We start from the raw sequence: 20,186 nt of genomic DNA, 5'->3' as shown, positions 1-20,186 counted from the left end.
TCTAAATTCTGGACCATGTCAACGCTGTAACTTGAATTCAATATATAATATATTAATAAATAATTCACAATATTAGTTTCTGTCAACGGAATCAAAGGATTTTTTAGGTCGAGGAACAGAAGCATCATCCGTTGATTCTTGTTCATTACTGAATTTTTTCAAATATGTCAAATAAATCATCTAATATATTTTTGTCTTTTCTGAAGCCATATTGGCAGAGACATAAAATGTTATTTCTATCAACATAATCTGCTCTTTCACTATTTTCTCAACAACTTTTGAGAAGACGCTTACCCACTTAGCAATGAGATAGGGCGGTAATTGTTATTGTAAAGTACACTAGTTCAATTAAAAACTTATTATTTTTATCACTGGATGAAATTAATCCAGCAATGAATTCGAGCCACATTTCAAATGATTGTAGACATAGTGTATTCAACAAATTTGATGTGTTCACACTAAAAAAACATTGATTGAAAAGTTGAATTATATATGAAATAATAAAAAAATTAATGGAATAATTGAATAGTTAGCACATGTGCAGAGATTAATATTATCTTCAGAGAAAATATTTTAACTTTCATAATAAATGAATTATTATAGCTTTTTATTTTCCCTGTAATAAGTTAAGCCCAGTTTAGAACAGGAGGAAATTAAATAGGTAATAAATTCAATAATACTTTTTTATTGTCAAAGAGTGAAATGACAAAATGTTGAATAATTTATCAATACAAAAGGGACAAACAAACATTCAATAGATTTTCTAAATCAGATAGGTAATAAAAAATTGCTTGGGTAGAAAAGTAAATACTATACTAATCACAAAACAATCATGTTGATTAAACACAAACATTCCATCTAATATCTAATAAAGGACACTGACTTGAAAAATAGATTTTACACTCCCTTGATTGTAATCATAACTATTACAATTTCTCCTATCAAATTACGTTTAGTTCAAAAATTCCCTTGACCAAATAAATTAAAATTGTGCTCAAAATGTTAACAAATTCACTAGATCTTATACGTATCAACAATATTCTTAAATAACTAACAATAACATTATATAATATTCTAACTTATGTATGACTTAGAACAGCTACGCCACATACTGTAGATGGAATTTTAATTAGCATTCATAGTAGATCTAATATTGTGATATTGATAATGAGTTCTATCATAGCCACGTCTAATACATAATCACCTCTAATACATAGCTACCTGTATTAGAGGTGGCTATGGTTGTATACAAAATATTGTCAAACATTAATTTTTCAGCATTTAAACAAACGTTCATCTTCCCACAGGTAAATTTAAAAACATTATGAATCTGTATATTTTTAAAAGTTTCACTTTTAATTTCCCTTGTTCTATTGTTATATATTATATAAGAATGGAATGTAGCCTCAAGGTCCTATAGTTCATATAGTTTGGCAGCTTGGCTGACATATTTCATATTCATATTTTGATTTTGAACTAGCCTATTTACAACGAAAAATATGAGATTTTCCTAATCATATTGCAGAAAAAAGTTATCCAACAAGTAGGGTATCAAAATTTAGTCACAAATAAAAGCAATTTGGTTAATTTGTTTTGCGGCATTCGTGTTTGGCGGTGTTTTTATAATACAATTTTATAACGTGAAAATTAGTAGAGCAATAAATACTATTCACTGAAATGTCAATACTTAAAATTACTGTATCAAGTAGCAGAGATATTTATGTGGGATTTAATTAAATTATTTGTATAATTCACATAGAATAAATAATATGTTATAATAAAATGAGAGCAATAACATCAAACCTTGACACCACGACAATTTTATATGTAAATAGGCCTACAACATTTGAAATAAATTTTCTTTCACAGCCAATATTTTCAAAGTAGGTATAAGATATGCATTTCTAAATACTATTCGCTAATAGACTGTTCAATCTCAATTTTGCTTAGCCTATAAGCTATAACTGCTATAATTGTCGTAAAGTGCAAAGAGGCGGAAAATAAACAAAAGTCAGTGCAATTCTACATAAAAAATTCAATGAAAGTGTATTAGCTTTATACAATTAGCTATATAGGTGGTTCCTTCATCGACTGATTCTAGGCTACTATCCACTAGACTCCTGATCATTTCTGTATTGTAGCCAATACTGTACTTTAATTTTCAAAAATACATTTGTAATATTATTGTTATTTTAACTTTAATAATTATTGTTAACTCATTGGGCGGAAGTAAAAGACGGAATTTCTTGTGAATGAGAAGTGGTTTAGTAAGTTATGATAGATACAGTTTTAGACGTCATATTTTCATATTAATTGATCCGTGTATTAAATAATTGTATACATAAAATATGAGTTATATGAGATAAAATATCATTCATATAGCCTATATTGAATATCTTATCTCATATTTTAATTTTTTATCCGATTTCATAATCAACTAAATCTTTGAATCAATTTCGATGTATTAATAATAAAATTTTTAAATCAAAATAATACGTAATTTTATAATAAAATATTGTAAACAGACTTTGAGGAATAGATCCATGGTGAAATAAACAGACAATAAACTTGGGTGCTATCATAAATTCTACTGAAATTTCTGTAGCCTTTAATGATATGTTTTCTTTGCTGTAGTACTCTACAATAATTATTTTGGCATCATATTCTTATACTGTACTATGTTTCTTCAGCAATTCTTAGGCATTTTTCTACTGTAACAATAATCAATATTGTATACTTTCTCAACTGTTTTGTCTGATTTCTTAATTCTATTCTTAAATTCACTAAACTCTATCCAAAAATATCAAACACTTTTCGTACGGTAGCCTACATTACAATTTTAACATCTTAATGAAAATACATTTTCCATATTTTATATCGATATTATTAACATCGTCTAATTTTCCTTCCATTCTGACCTTAGGAATTAATATTATTTCAAAGAATATTTAAACAAAATAGGTAAATGTTTTTAAAGATCATTAAAGATTCATGGTTTAGCACATTTATATCGCTCTAGAATAAACATATTGAGGTGAGTTTTTTAAACGTTTATTAAAGTTGAATGTAGCCTGTGCTATAGTTACCTACATCATCAAATGACTATACCATTATTTTACACAACTATTCAGGAAAGGAGAATTAGATATCATAATGAGATTTCTCTAAGAATAATCTTATGGGACTTGAATAAAAAACAATAGAAATCATATAGGTACCGTAAGTGGTACCAAAGAACACAAATACTAATAAAATACTCTGTATTCTCATTCTATGGCTGTAGTAGGACTGAACATAATTAAATAAAAAAGAATTAGAATTACTTCTAGGAAAAATATACTACGTTGATAAATAATTACATTCTAATACAAAAATCATTTTTCAAATTAATATGACATTTTTTGCCATAATTCATATTTGAAATTGAAAATAATAAAACAATCTTTTTTCTAAAAGTAAATTAAGAAGCAGGGTTCTTAAATCAACAAAATTAGAATTGAACACCGTCATACTTCTTATGTAAAACAAATCCATTGCCATATAAATAGTTAATTGTAATACAATTATTTAATTAGCATAAAACAATAATAATACTTCTACTACTCAGTACAAGGAAATTGTAAGATCAATGATATACATCACTTAGTTCTATTCGAACTTTACATTTATATAAATAGTAGAACCCTTGAATTCTAAATCCTAAACCTGTGAAAATACCAGTTACCTAGGTGCAAATGGTTCTTTCTATTCTAATAATACCATAGAATAAGCATAGCCTACAGCGTATTCTTTCTCTATGATAATACTTATTCAAGTGATTAGAAATTCTTTTCCTAACTCAAGAAAGTAGGCATATCAATTTTTAAAAAATATAAAGAACTTATTTTTAATGCATAGATATACGCAATTTTCAAATGCGTGAAATTTAAACACTTCATCTAGATGACTGTCTTGCATTTATACACTCAATTTTTACTTTCACTTCAAATTCTCTGAAACAATAATAATTTAATATTACGGTCAAAGAAATCCAGAAAACTAACAAGAAAATAATTTTAAAACGTTTCTCTGATTATGCTTCTAAATAATGTTATCTCGACGATTTCTTCTGTTTTGTTCAAATTAGACAATCATTCAATTTCGCACATTCAAGCATTCAAAAATAGAACTCATTATCCATCACAATATAAAGTTTTTTCTAAAAGTGCTATAATATTATAATACGTGTTAGTACACCAATAGCTTTAAAGCTGCTTCATGTATAAATGAACAATAATTATTATCATTTTTACAACTAGAGTCTCATTAAAAGTAAAAATGTTAAAGCTTCTCTTATTATTACTGCTTAGAGCATTATAGACCTAGATTACTCCACCTATGCATATTATAGGATAGCACTGTCGTATGGTCGGTCGGGTCAATACAGTCGCATTCTCTATGCCATTTATAACTATATTTTTCGTAACAGTTCTTTGTTGAATAACAACATCATTATTTACATTCTAACTTGAATAACAGTCTTGGATTATATAATATTTGCTTTGAGTATATTATCAACAATACACATACTACAGAACGATTTTAATTTTCAGTATTTTAGGGAATCCAGTTCCAATTAAACAATGTGAAAATGTTAAAATTTTATATCAATACATAGTAGATTATTAATCAGTTTTATTATCCATTGATATTCAACATCACAATGAAGAGTCCAATCAATTAAAATTAAAAATACAATGGCGATCCATCTATAAATAAATAAGAATTTCCAAAGCAGACCTTTAAATAATAAATTGATAGAATACAAATATACTTATCATCTTCTCCAAGCATCATAAATTAAATAAATAGCACATAAAATAAAACACTTTGACTCAAATATAAATAAAGCCTTTAAACAATAGGTAAATAAACAAAATCACAAGTCTAGAAAAAAATCAACAAAGGTTTTCTGCTGGTCATTGAAATTAAAATCTTTGTCGCGTAACAAAATTGATAAAACAAACTAAAACAGCATTTTAGAGTGATACTAGTTCACTCAGCTAAAACTAAATGGTAAGCTCTCTATCTTATCGATTTATTGGAACATCAACTTAGGATCAAGGTTGAAATGGTGTCTCATTTCATTGAGTCTTTTTGCGGGGTGGCTTCTTGGTACTCCTGGGCAAAGTAGCGTAGCCGACTGGAACCTGCAAAATAATTGACTGGTTACGGTTCAAAATAGCAAATATCACGAGACATATAAACATTTTCAAATAAATTTGCAGAAATGTTAATATTTAATTACATGAGTTTTCTAAATTAAGTTTTATTTCTATAATAATATTCCTGATTAATGATTTACAATCAGTTTGCTCCATTCTACAGATGTGCAAATCTTAAGATTGCAGCATTGCTGTTGTGGAGTTACAGTGCTGCCAGATTTCACAGAAGCCAGAAAGCCTGTCAACTATTTGATTGATTGGTTGGTTATAGGCTATGCCTTTATCTAGGACGGAGTCAGGATTCCAGGTCCTCTCAGCCACACAACCATTAATTTTGTGAGAGAAAGAGCTAAAATGAGTGCGTAGGTCATTTTGATAGAATCACCAATAAGTTACACCTTTTCTCGTGAGAAATAGTATTGGTCATAAAGCCCCGTGCTGCAAACTAAGGTTTGCTAGGACTATAGGTAGGCCTATAGCAAACTATAGGAGATTTAGTAATGGTAGGCTTTGGTTTTTTTATATTTTTTTTTATTCATTTATCGAATTGGCGATTAATTTTTAAAAGAAAATGATTTTCACATTTATTTGGCACAGTATTTTATTCTATTCTTTGCAATGATGGATGATTGGCTACAAAAACAAATCTGTATTTAAAATGAAAAGACAAGTAAAATTGAAAGGATAATAATTCAATAATTCATTTGTGGAACAATGAATAAGAAGCCTATATAAAGCAAGATATTCTTTATATTTCGATTCTCCACCAATCATATATTATAAATCACATTCAGAGAAGTTGTTTTGTTCATCTGAATATTTGATAATTGCATAGAAGCTCAATTCCAATTCATAAATTCAACTATGCTTACTTGTTAATAAGAAAAGTTTAACACAAATATGAAATTGTAATCTGATTTGAAGCGTGTGATCAGTTATAGCAAAAACATTGCCATCTAATACTTCAAATTAAAAGCTTCATCTCCACAAGTCAGTTTATTGAACTGCAATAGAACTTTGTTAGTCAAAATGAAGCTGAAATTTCAATTCAATTAAGCTGCAAACTTGAATATTATCAATACAAAGCAGCTTACTGCAAATTAATCTGACTACTAAAAATTGAAAAAATACAAAAAACATGGTTAGATTCTCTTTTATAGGAAAGTTAGGTATTCATAAGAAATTCAATAAAGCATTGTAGTACTTATTCTCTATGCTTTCTTATTCATGGATCAATTTTATCCCAAACAAATTGAATTCGCATGCAACTGTGTGTTAAATATAATATAAATAACCATATTAATAATCAATATCTGTAAAAAAGTAAAATTAACACAGTAAATCTTACAAAGCAAACTGTTCATCCAGGAAATCAGCCAATCTATTTGCTACAAAAATCATCAAATTCGAAGAGCCAATTGTGTTAGAATTCATTGCCACACTATACAACTCCATTATGAATAACTCTTACGTGTCATTAATATTCCAAATTCTTGTAGATAATAGAATTAGAGCAAGAAGTTGGAACACAGGTGGGAGGACGGGGGACGGATGAAGAAAGGAAAAGAAATTCATGGATCAGCTAAATCATTAAATATAATCATAATATTGAGTGAATGCATTCAAGTATTTAGGAGTATATCTGGATGGATATTTAAAATGGAATATCCACATTAACAACACCTGCAGCAAAATAAAATATAATCATTCATAAATTTTATAAATTGAACAAGTTAAACGAGAATGAAATTATTAAAATGGTATACTTTGCTTATGCTCAGGCCATCTTCCAATATTAAGGGATAAGAGTGTGGGGAGGAGCTCTTAAGACCCATTTCAGAAAAATAGAAGTGATCCAGAGACACATTATCAGGGCTGCACTTGGCAAACAAACACGCTACCCCAGCTCTCTATTATACAGCGAGTTCAAAGTACTAAAAATTAGGTACATTTTTGTAAAGAATTTTAATTGTGTACCTGAATAAAAATAAAAATCTGTTTACTGCTGAAGTAAAAATAGCTATTTATGTATTAAGAGCGTAATGCGCGACTTTATCGCTTGCGTAAAACAGTTATCACACGACGCAAAGCGGAGCGTGATAATTTTGCAAGAGCGATAAAGAAGCATTACGCGCGAATTACATACAATTTTTTTTCTACAACTGCCCGAACCTGTTAAATTACTTATATCGGCGGAGTTACAATTACCGACTTTTTAGGTTAAGATCTGACCTTTTGGCGAGCTGCTTACCATCAGCTGATCAGCGAGCGTAAAGAAACTCTTCTACGCATGCGCGAATGATTACCGAGCGTAAAGAAAATCTACTGTGCACGCGCGGATGGTTAGCGAGCGAAAAAGTAGATTCTCCTCAGAAATAAGCTGTTTTACGAGGAGAATTGAGTATGTAATAGCTATTTATGTATTAAGAGCGTAATGCGCGACTTTATCGCTCGCGCAAAACAGTTATCACGCGACGCGAAGTGGAGAGTGATAATTTTGCAAGAGCGATAAGGAAGCATTACGCGCGAATTACATACAAATTTTTTTCTACAACTGCCCAAACCTGTTAAATTACTTATATCGGCGGAGTTACAATTACCTACTTTTTAGGTTAAGATCTGACCTTTTGGCGAGCTGCTTACCATCTGCTGATTGGCGAGCGTAAAGAAACTTCTGCGCATGCGTGAATGATTTGCGAGCGTAAAGAAAATTTACTGCGCATGCGCGGATGGTTAGCGAGCGAAAAAGTAGATTCTTCTCAGAAATAAGCTGTTTTACGAGGAGAATTGAGTATGTAAATTCTTTTTTTACGCGCAGTTGTAGAAAAATTCTTTTTTTACGCGCAGTTGTAGAAAAAGTAGTTTTCGTTCGCCTACCATTTTTCCTGTACCACGAACGGACCTAACTGTGTGTAGGAGGCAATTTGATCATATAGGTATGCCATAAATTAATCAATTGTATTCCGAAAAATGTATCATGAACAGGATCTCAAAGTCAACTTTGCAAGTACTAGAGAATTGGATAAAATTGCAGAATGAATTCAATAATATCTTGTAGTAATTGTACGGTAAACTTCTGTATATTTATATACTTTTCAAGATTTTGTCTTCCTCTTTCTCCTCTCATCCTTCTTTCTCCTTTCATTCTTCTTTCTCTTTCCTTCGTCTTCTCTCGCTCTCGAACATTTTTCTTTTTGTGAACATAAAAGTGTTTTACATTTATTCTTACAAACTCTATCAGTATGTAGTACTATGTACCTATGCCAGCGCACAAACCAAGGTTTTGCTGGCATTGTCAGATTGAAAACGAGTTATCTTTAGTTTAAGAATCTATGTGTTGATTGGAATCTCATCATGTATTTCTTGCTTATCTTTTATTTTTATGAAAATTATTTTTTTTTAAATGTCCAAATAACTGGCTCATAATATTTTTTTGTGATAAGCTAGCGTTTGTCTGATCAAGATAATTATAATTCAAAAACTTATAAGAAGGCAGTATAACAACCTATTATTATTGCTTTGCAGACACAGACGCGAGAAGAGTAGGCCTACATGGAACCGGGAGAGGGATGTTCCCCTGATTCTCGGGAATCTTTGGGTGTCGGTGTGCGTGCGGCTTCAGCCATGTTAAACCTAATACTCCGAATAGTTTTTAAAAGTATTCAAATCATCGCTCAACTTAAACAATATTGTCTTTATACAATTGGCTGAGAATCTATGAATAAAATATTTTTGAGATCATTCAGTTTCATGTTTACTCCACTTAAAAATTGTAATTAGCAGACATCAGACAAATCAAGCTGGGTATGCTATCTTTATGCCTTGTTCAAATTCAATTGATTAATGAATTTTTGAGATTCTTGTGAGAATATTCAACATTCAACACTAATGTTTCTGTCACTGGACAACTTTACCTATTGCCACAAACAAGGAGCAATATATTATTTGAATCATACATACATTTTTTAAAGGAGTTATATTTATCTACTTGAATATACTATCGATTAAACTGAATGCAATCCTACTTAAGGCGAGGCTCTACACAAATTTATAACCTGAACTAACATAGGGAATCAGTTTTCAACCAAGCTAGTGGGGTATGCGTATTTGTTGAAATACTTGAATACAGTGAAGGTTGAACTTCAAAATCGAATGGGAAGATATTAATAAAATATAAAATCGATCATCAATATAATGATTAACAGTAGGAAAATAATGCTGAGTTCATGAATGACAATGTCTCGATCCGAGAGGGTTTAATTAGTCGTTTAGTAAGTCAATTTTGGGAATTTCCTGATTGGAAGCATAGCATATATAAGAGATACATAAGATGGATTTGACTGATTTATTATTGATTTGACTCTAAATTGACTGCACTACATTTAAAAAGTTTTAGCTGGGGGCTAAGTTCACACAACGATAGTGTCTTAAAATATATTTTTGGAAAGCCTTCTTTTTCAACCACTTTTAAAATAGAACTTCGAATTGAATTACAGTATTCAAATTAATAACGTTTACTTTGAATTGAACTATTCAAATTAATTACGTTTATTCAAATTAATGAATTATCTCTTATTTAATATTACTGATTGAGTTAAAATAGTAAGCTATGCAAATTAATTTGAATCATCCAAGCTCGAATCAAAAACGTCCCACTGTAGTTGGTTATAATATACCTTGATTGCATAAATAAAGATCTAAAAAGTGTCTACAAGTTTTTTTTTCTAGCCGTGGGTGATTGAGACATTTCTCGAATTTCAAATTCTCTAGTCTCTTTGGAAATCATTTCTCCATCCTCTTTGACAGGATCTTGATAAGTTTCGAAAAATTCCGAGTTGTCATTGACAGAAGAGTCATCGTCTGTTAAGGGTATGACGATGCCATCACGATCATCTCTATCTCTAGCAGGGGAGTTCCGACTGGACGTTTGTACGTTTTCGGAGCTGCCTTTGAGGGACTTTGCATCAGAACGTGATGGTTCCTTGGAGCTGAAGAAATTTAGAAAAGAATGTGAAGTTTTGGGAAGTAATTTCGAGAGTTTCGAATGTTTTTCTTTAGGTTTGAAAACTGTGTCAGGAGGACTTACAGGAGATTCCGAGCGCTTAGTGAGTTCTTCATTGTTCGATTTGCTTTTTAATACATTCAACACAGTAGAATCCATATTTTTGTGAGACATTAATGGCTTGTCAACCTTTGTCTCTCCTCCTAATTCAGATATCAAATCTGGTGCTTTCCCCAGAAACTCATTTCCTTCTATTTCGGACTCAGCATCTTGGAAGTCTTCATTTTCTATTTCTTGGTCCTCATTAGACACATAAGCAGATGGTGGTCTGGGAGCTGCCTTTTTTCCATAACGCCCCTTGCGAGGTGCAAGTGATTTCAGTTCGTTGTTTTCCAAAGAAATATCTTCCAAACTTTTAGTGACCAAGTTATCAACTGATGTATCAGATTTTCCCGATTCATCTTTAGGTATCCCTTCCTTTTTGAGTACAATTTCCTCAGCATGAAGGGATTTCTCAACAACTTTACTTTCAATCTCTTCTTTGGAAGAAACCTCTTGTCTATTTTTGTTTGTTAGCTGCTCAGAAGATGAGGTTTGTTCAGTTTTGTTTGAAATCACTGGCTTAAGTTCCAATTTTTCTATATTTTCGATGGGTTTCTGATCAGATGAAATATGTTGTTCAGTTTCTCCAACCATTTGTGGCTTAGAAGAAACCTCTTGCTCAAACTTTCCACCATCCGTTTTATTCAATTGAGCATGATTTCCATTCTCAGTAGCCTTTTTATCTAAATTTTCAGTTTGTTGGTTTTCTTCAGGAATAGTTTTTGTTAAATTTTCTATAGAACCAGATTTTTCATCCAAGCATGTTTCAGAAACTATTTCATCAACAATCACGTCTGTACTGTTTCTACCAAACACTAATGAATCTACTCTGTTGCCTTGAGCAATAAATCTATTCATGAATGCTTGATTTGCCTGCAGCAGGTTGATGAAAGCCAGCTGACTGTTTAGCTGACTCATGTTGGTGTTGGCAAAAAAAGGAATTTGTTCGGTGGGATTAGAATAGGGTGGATTGGAATAAGTGGAGATTGGCAGTTGCACCAAGGTCGGTGGCAGTTCCAAGTCTGCATCCTCAACGTCAAACTCGTCACTGTCCTTGAAAACAGGATCAAGTCAAGATAATGTTGAACATAAAATTGAAAAGATTATTTACAACAACGTTTACAAATAAAAATAGAAAATATTGAGGGGGAGTGACTTACAAGGATCTTTACTGTTTCATTAGACTCATTAAGACAAAAAAATGTATATCTTCAAGTCAGTTTTAGGGCATTGTAAAATATTGTCCATATTGAAAAGGATTACAGTATCAAGTAATTTTCTTGAATTTGTTCATTGCCCATTATTTAAGTTACTTTCCCATTCTACTATAGCTATTCAGGAGGAAAACTTTCTTAACCATTCTACATAAATATTATACTCTTTTAAATAGCACTACCGCACTTAAAAAGGAGCTTTGCATTAATAGATGGTAAAAATATTAATCAGCCAATAAATATTTTCAAAATTTCAATATTTACGTACTCTATTAACCATCATTAATTCAAGCGCTCAGCAATATTATCAAAAAGTAATACTAATACTGTATTGATATATTATGCTCTTCAATATTAATTTGGACAGAGAAGGTATCAAATATTGAAGATTAATATATTCGCAAATTAAAAACAAACTATAGAAGAAAACTGTCAAATGTGCTATTATACTGCGTAATAAATAATATTTATTCAATTTACAGTAATATTGATAGATATTTTGGTAGAGGCAAGGTGCATAGAACTCATGATAAGTAGTTAATTCCATTTTACTTGAATTATTTCTTTGTGAAGGTTTTATAACTAAAGTAAGGGAAATACTATTTTTTACAACGTTTTTAAAGAAAATTTCAGAATGTATTCACTGTATTCATTTGTTATACAATTTTCTGCTTAAAAATTATCTACAATACGATAATCTATTTCATTCAAACCTACTTATTTTTTCCTTTACAATACCTAATGAGATAAATTTATTGACTTTCAGTTCAAGGTGGGGTTGGAAATCCAGGTAATTATTTTTAATTTTAAAATGGTACCACTCAATTTGAGATCGAAAAAAAATTACTACATGGAAATTGATATGGAGCAGAACACGGGTCTATAATAATCTAATGATAATTTGGTGTTTCATCTACAATATAAAAATTTAGAATGAATCATCGTACAATACAGATTATAATACAGTTCTATAATAGACGACTGATTATTGTATAACATCTATAGCGTATGCAGTTCATCTCATAACAGCAACTGAAGCACAGTGACAAACAATACTAAAAGTGTAAATTGTTACAAGTGAAGGAAAGTGATAAATGACTGACCTCGGAGGTGAGACCCCGCCTGGAGATGCGCCCTCTCCCCACTCCACCCATCACCTCGTCCCTCGGCCTCCTGACTCTCGCCGTGTTCAGCGAGCCTGACCGCACCAAGCCCTCCCCCGCCACCTCTCCGCCGTACCCACAACTGATGTCATCCGTCGATCGAATTTGACTGCAAACACAATAATTATAACAACTCATCAAAATTCAAATTTATTGGATAAGAAACATACATTATATAGTCAATATTACAAGTAATATCATAAAAAATAATGAGCCCCGAGATGATCTGCGTGGGGCTTCAAGTAGACAATAAATAAAAATGAAGAAATAAATTATTATAAAAATTAGAAATAATAATAATGAACGTTACCAAGTCTAAATAAAACAAAATTGCTACAATATGAGAAAAATATAGATAATAATAAATGTTGTGCTGCAGTCTTAATGAATACTGAGAAATTAACTCCGCCTTATGAATAATATTATCATTATTGTAATTGATATTATTATTTTCACATCCAATCAAAGATAAGTGCTTTGAGCAATTTCTACATGTAGATGATCAATTACTTTCTGTTTCACATAATGAATTTCATAGATTTGCTAATGAGTGTTTCAAACCTCAGGGTTGAAATATATGAACTACTTTATCAGTTAGAGTCAGGCTACTGGATGTTGTTATGTAGTAACTTTCTTCTTTTAAATGAGATTGATTCATTTTATTTACCATCAGACAACAAAAGCAGCAGACAAGTCATACATAATTACAATGTTCACTTTCTCGGTTAGGGCTACTCGCATTTACGTAAAATTAAAAATCAAAGAACCCCTTTTCAAATTTAGTTTATTTCTCACATGTTTCGGCTTATAATGTCATTTTCAAGTGAGTGAGCCTAATAAAATAAAGTTGAAAAAGGGTACCGTACTTTGATTTTTTTAATTTGACATGATTATAATGGGAGGCCTACATATAGATACAAGTAAGTCCTACAATAATTATATAATGGACTTGACTACAGCGTCTTGATATTTTAACATACCCTACTTTATTGATCCAAATGATTTTGTTTATTCGAGATTAATTGATGATGTGCACATTATCGTCCAAACTTTGTCGCTTCGTAAAATTAATAGAAAAATATCCTATTCTATGCATTAGTATGCATTAGATTATTATGCTAGAATAGAGCATCTTGAAATGTGCAAGTATGTTGAAATGTACATGTGTTGGAAGTGTGTCTGTAGGACCTATATAGGCCTTTAGGCTACCTGAGCGGAATGGAGTGTTGAGATCGAATGTTGACGTCGACTTCGGGGAAGTAGAGGTCCATGTGACTTCCGGCCACACCCCCACCCACACCCGCAGCCGCCGCTTTCTGCCGCGCACTCCGTGTGCGCATCTCACACTGCAACTCTGAAATTCAAATTAAATCATCAGAAAGAACTACATAGAACAATAAATTATTGAACAATTCACCAGATGTGTGGATTCTCCGCTCAACTAAACGTGTGTGGCGAGGAAAAAAGTGGCGATTTACACTATGTGGGGGAAAAACTAAAAAACAATGATAGAAACTTCTATAATACAAAATCATGAAGATTGTATTATAAAGAAAACGTTGTACTGACACAACTTCTCAAAAAATGAGTTTTCCCCGTGTCACACGTTTTTGAGATGATAGTCGAATATGCCAAATTTTTCTAACAACTTGGTCAAGTGGTAGAGAGGACATAACTGTCCAAGCTTCGCCACGACATCAAATAAAAAATCTTTGGATTCTATCATCACTCTGAGATACGGTATTAAATTAATTTGTACTTTTACGACAAAACGCTATTTATTTTAAATCAGTATTCTAGAGGTCGGTACAGGCTTATACCAATACCTACTATTACTTTACCTATTAATTGATAGTAGGTATTATTTATACGCCACTATATTTTTTTGACCGAGCGAAGTGAGGTCTTAGATTCAAGTCCACGGTTTGGCATTTCTCTTTATGTTTAAATTTTTATATGTTTAAATGTTTATATGTTGCGCATTTACAGCGAAACGCGGTAATAGATTTTCATGAAATTTGACAGGTATGTTCCTTTTTAAATTGCTAGTCGACGTATGGTACAAGGTTTTTTGGAAATTTTGCATTTCAAGGATAATATAAAAGGAAAAAGGAGCCTCCTTCATACACCAATATTAGAGTAAAAATCAGACTATAGAATAAATTATTCATCATAAATCATCTGTCTAGTGGACTATAATACTACCCGTTCAAAAACATCGAACATATTGAAAATGTATCTTTCCATCAACGTTAGTAGACAGTGTTGTCTACTGATTCTAGTTTGGAGTTTGGAGTTATTGATAGAAAACATTTTTTTTACATTTTTCTTTTTTAACCTGATGATTGAAATTGCAACAAATATTATTGAAAAGAAATTGATTTCTAAAATAATGAAAAGTGAGAAATGAAGTTTGTAGGAAATCAGCATTATGGTAGTTTATTTTGTTAATTTCAACACACCGATTTTTCGCCAACACGACAACACAGAGTGTTCTCTGATGGGTTGATTGGATTGGCGTATCGACGGCAGTCAGACCTGATAACAGCGCTCACACTCACATTCCGTGTTGACACGTCACGGTACGATACGGTAGGACAGAAAGCTCTATGTTTATTTAGGATTTTTTCTAGACATTTTAAATTGATAAATTATTTATTATTTTTTGAGAAAACATAACAACAGGTCAATGTAACTAACTGAGCGCGAGGTCTACTGTTTACAGAACTACTAGAGCTTATACGCCACTATTTAGACTGTATAATCAGTCTGTATAGAGACTGATTAGACAGTCTCTGTATGCATCACGAATACGTGCATCACCTTTCCATCAGCTTATGCTGATTTAATTATATGCATCTTATATACGTTTCTGTACAAATACTGATATAATACGCATAGCATAAACAGATGAAAAGAGAAATGCTCGTGTTCGTGACGCATAAGTCTGTACGCACCTTCATAATATATACTGTATGTACTTCTATAATACCGTTCGATAAATTAATATAATGAGCGTATACTGCTGGTCATGTCTTTTCATTCAATAAGACAGACAATTCATTCAGACAGAAGTAAAACGATTATTGTAGGTAGGCCCTATCTGAAAACTCATTCATTTTTATATTAGTTCATGTATTTAAAATCAGCAGGTATGTGATATTCGAAGTACACACCATTATTATAAACCTATACAATTATAATTTCAATTGAATGCGGTTGAGATAGATAATAGAAATGTGCATGATCAACTTACCTCGTATGCCATCGACAGTCTCATCTGGAAGCCCCATACTGTTGCGGTTCAGATCCGCCCTCAAGTCGATGTCTTTGCTGAGATCGCACAAGCTGTAACTTTTTCTCAAATGGTTAACAATTCCACCTCCACCCTGAAACAACAGAACAACATTCAAAGTACAGTATATTGCATCAACTATCCGCTTGTTAGATGGTACTTAGTTTGAATAAAAATATTCAACTTCTACTCATATCATTCATTATTTTTCAAATCTTTATTTGTCCTATTGCATGTTGTTTTTTCTACATATATATCAAGTCCAACAAAGTTTTACAAAAACGTTTGTGGACATAGATTTAACATCATCTTTACATAAAATGTTGAATAGAAAAATAGTTTTTTGGACGATGGAGACGTTCAGGTAAAGAAAAAATACAATGTATAAGTTACCCAAACTAGGTAAATGTATTTAAACTTCTTTTTGGTAATTCATCTCATGAGATTCTCCATATTTCCAGCTTCTTTGACAGAATCCAATTCCAAGGGAATGTTCTTCTTCGACTCACTTACAACCATTGGAAATCAAGTCCGGAAAATCCCACATGAGAAACTTTGCCATCACCTCCATGGTTGTCAGATCGACTGCCGAGTTGAGAATTGTGTCTCCCCACTATTTCATTTTTTTATATATTTCCCTAACCAAAATTATTAAAATTTACCTGACTGCAATATCGATCTTTGGTTTTTGCAAGCCAAGGCAATATAACTTGACAATCCTCTTTCTCCTAAGAAACTAGAACTTAGAAGAACCTAGCCACAAGAACTTTCAAGGAAATACTAGGAAAAAATTTGGTTCCAATGCACTGCATTTCCGTGGTAGTTTTCACTTTAATTTATTTTCAAACTAATGCATAAGGAATAAATTCTAAAATGCATAAGGAACAAATACCTAAAGATTATAATGAAGGTAATACTTTACCTGAATCTATTCCTTCTAGATTCTTGAAAGAATCACTTTCCTTCATTTTCGATTCTATAGGCTACTATTGAAGCACACTCAAATCCACTGAGCGTTTTGAATCAGTTTAATATCTTCAAACACCATTAAATTTGTATAATGTGATAAGGTAATATTGCATGCATTATAGACCTGTCAATAGGTATAAATAGGAGTATATATATATATCAATAGTTGGAATAATATTGAAGTGAGATGTTGAGCTCTTTTTGACGTGCAATTGAGAATCCCAATTAATCCATTTCTTCAATAGTTATTTTTCAAATTACAGTAGCTTTTTTATATAGTTCGTAAATCTTTTGCAAAGCTGGTTTCTTTAAGCAGCTCATTATGATTGAAATTAACATAGTTAATAGGTTTATTCTGAAAGTTCATAAGAAACACTATTGTTTTAGAGTTTCGTTAATAGGTTTCTTTCAAAAATTGATAAGAAACTCTTGTTATAGTTATCACTTTTGAAAAATAACATAAAATGTACAGCTTGCTACATCACCTTGTATTCATTTCATACATGAAATTTTTTAAATGAACTGATCAGAATACATGTACAACAGTACCTATAGGTGCAAGAAAATCATTCATCAATCCACAAATTCTACTTGATTAGTAAAGCGAATCAACTTAAGCTTCCAAATGATTTCTATCTACATTCATGCAAAAAATATATCCAATATTTTATACAATAATTACTACGAAACTAATAGAAAGCCTAGTAGAAACTAGGTTTTGTGGAAATAGAAGGAAAAACTGTTAAGACGTTTAGGCTACTACAGAAAAGCCCAAACACAGAAATAATTATAAAATATGACAATTTGGCCAGGGCTATAGCCTATTATGTGCTATAAAAAATAAATTTTTAAAGACCTAATTCAACCTCCTCATGTAAATTATACAGATTCGATGGATGGAATTATTTAACTAACAGATTGAAGGAACTTAATTCAAAAGATTGCAGACACCTTTTTCAAACGCAAAGACTGAATTAACATGTCATTTTTTTGTGTTGAGTTGATTGATTTAAAGCAACGCTTTCTAATACGGTATAGCTTAGACTACTGAACCGAGTCAAATCCAACATTTTTAAAAATTACCTTGTTATTACCGGTATGGTAATTTATATAGAATATCTACGTACATTAGCCTGGTAGTATTCCATTTCCTCTTCCATAAAATATCAACTACTAGTTAAGGCAATAGGTTATTAAAAAATGTTATAACAAATATTCGATTTATTAATCTTCAAAATCATTACAAATGTGAAAAATTATAATTCTTGTGAGATTACTACTCACAGCACAATAAGTCATACATCATAAATCAAGGATATTATTTTAGGTATTTGAAATGCTATTGACTGTCATTTTTATCAAGTCTCTGACTTATCCTTCAAGAACAATATGGTATTCAGAATTAAAAATTGTCAAGCTTAGAACTATATCACATAATATTTACACTACGTACTTCCAGTCTTATCATTTCTCAACAGTGATTTACATCTGCTACAAATAAATCTATCATTCAAAAGCAAATTTACATGTTGTAAGGAAGATAAATAATAGTTGAGAGACAATAGATAGAAACAGAAACCAATTTTCAGAAATGTATTTACATTTTTAACAATTAATTTTTTGAAACTGAATGTACGGTACCTACATTTTTTCAATTTTGATTACGGTACTTTCATTATCAATATCAATTTGTAAGATTACTTCAAATTTTATAGAACAGCGATAAAATTCCAAAGAATTGGTGAGCTAGAAATGAAAACCGTAAATCATTTATATGTACCCTAAATAATTTTAACTGTAAAGAAATTAACTACCGGTAATTAAAAAATTAGTAAAACATCTGAAAACAGCACACATAGCCTATTAATCAATATTATACAAGTAGCTTCACTACTTGATACTCATTTCTTAAACTTATATAGCTATATACAGCTTATCTTTTATAATATATTTTCAATGATATAAGTTCAAAAGAGAAGATAAATTTTAATGAAAGTTTAGCTGAAAAATTATTGACATGTTAATTATTGATACAGTAAACGAGTGATGAGAATTTTCCTTCAAATCGAAAATAATTTCAATCATAAGAAATCAATCAATGAGAATTTTCTTTCAAATCGATTATCTGATCAACTTTTTAGTAATAGCCTACCTGACTAAGCATTTCGACCGATCATTGGAAATCGAAATTGAAGTTCTGTTAAATAGTTTATTGATATTGAAAATGAATAGAGAAACAGATTGATGTAACATTGAAGTGGACTACTAATCAACAATACTTATAAAGATACTAAATTTATCCAAGACTGTTCAACGATATTCAATGTCATGTTGAGAAAATAGAATATCAAATATATAAAACAACTATTTTACATTATAACTTAAAGTAACTATCACAACCTTTGAAAATAAATCACCTTTTTCTTAATACCCTTCCTTGGATTGCAATGAGCAAATTAATGCAGAAATCCCATCAAGATCTGTTATATTAATCAGGATAATCAATGAGAAATGTATTTTCAAGTAGAAAATTATCAACTTATATCTCACTGCACGTTCAAACACGGGAAACATTTCCTCATTCCTTATAAAGCTAATTTACAGCATAATGCAAAATTTAATGTAGGCTATTTTGGAAACTAGGAAGACTACTCAGTCTACAACACACTAAATGTAATTACAATGATTTCCCAATTTATCAAAATTCATGATTATGTATTCCCAACACAATATCGTAAACGAATATCACAAATTTACTTAAAAATACGATTACATGTCAAATTGAATAAAAACAAGAATCATTGAAACTTTCAATAGATTTATAACTTAATCAAGGCCAGAAAGCACCTGTAGATTCTCAATTTCTCACTTTATCCTACAAATTATTTTTTATTCTTTCCATCTCCTCTCATAATCCATGTTCCTCCAAATATCTCGTGTCATTAATGCTAAAAATTAAAATTAAACTACAATTATCATCAAGAGAACGGAAAAACGCTGAAATGAAATTTAAAACAAAAGTCTTCACATATATCAGATTTCGGTTTATTATAAATTTTGAAAACAATAATTATTAGGGAATATTCAAAACATAAAATCTAGCAAAATCAACTAGGTCTACTAGATATCTATAAGATTCAGGAATCTGTCCTGCACATAGTTATATTCTCTAAATAAAAAATTGGTACTAATCAGGAACACATCGAAAAGTCTCTTTATTTCTCAAGAAAAATAAAA

At 30.9% G+C, this 20,186-nt stretch overlaps 1 protein-coding gene across 4 annotated transcripts in view; it reads right to left on the bottom strand.

Annotated features, from left to right (window-relative positions):
• Nucleotides 1–669: 669 nt before the first annotated feature.
• LOC111056540 (receptor expression-enhancing protein 1) overlaps nucleotides 670–20,186 on the bottom strand; it is a 50,984-nt gene continuing 31,467 nt past the window's right edge. The window contains exons 6-9 of one of the 4 annotated variants that reach the window (XM_039426932.1): nucleotides 15,942–16,074; nucleotides 13,895–14,039; nucleotides 12,626–12,794; nucleotides 670–5,189 (exon numbers count right to left, since the gene is read on the bottom strand). In XM_039426932.1, the coding sequence (XP_039282866.1) occupies nucleotides 5,124–5,189; nucleotides 12,626–12,794; nucleotides 13,895–14,039; nucleotides 15,942–16,074 (513 nt within the window). In that variant the 3' untranslated portion in view covers nucleotides 670–5,123. Of the gene's footprint in view, nucleotides 5,190–7,951; nucleotides 11,362–12,625; nucleotides 12,795–13,894; nucleotides 14,040–15,941; nucleotides 16,075–20,186 lie in introns of those variants that run through there. The other 3 variants (XM_039426931.1, XM_039426930.1, XM_039426933.1) reach the window with 3 other exon arrangements.

The sequence above is a fragment of the Nilaparvata lugens genome, chromosome 4 (genome assembly GCF_014356525.2).
Source record: "Nilaparvata lugens isolate BPH chromosome 4, ASM1435652v1, whole genome shotgun sequence".
NCBI classification, from domain to species: domain Eukaryota; kingdom Metazoa; phylum Arthropoda; class Insecta; order Hemiptera; family Delphacidae; genus Nilaparvata; species Nilaparvata lugens.
This window is presented reverse-complemented; position numbering and strand designations above follow the sequence as displayed.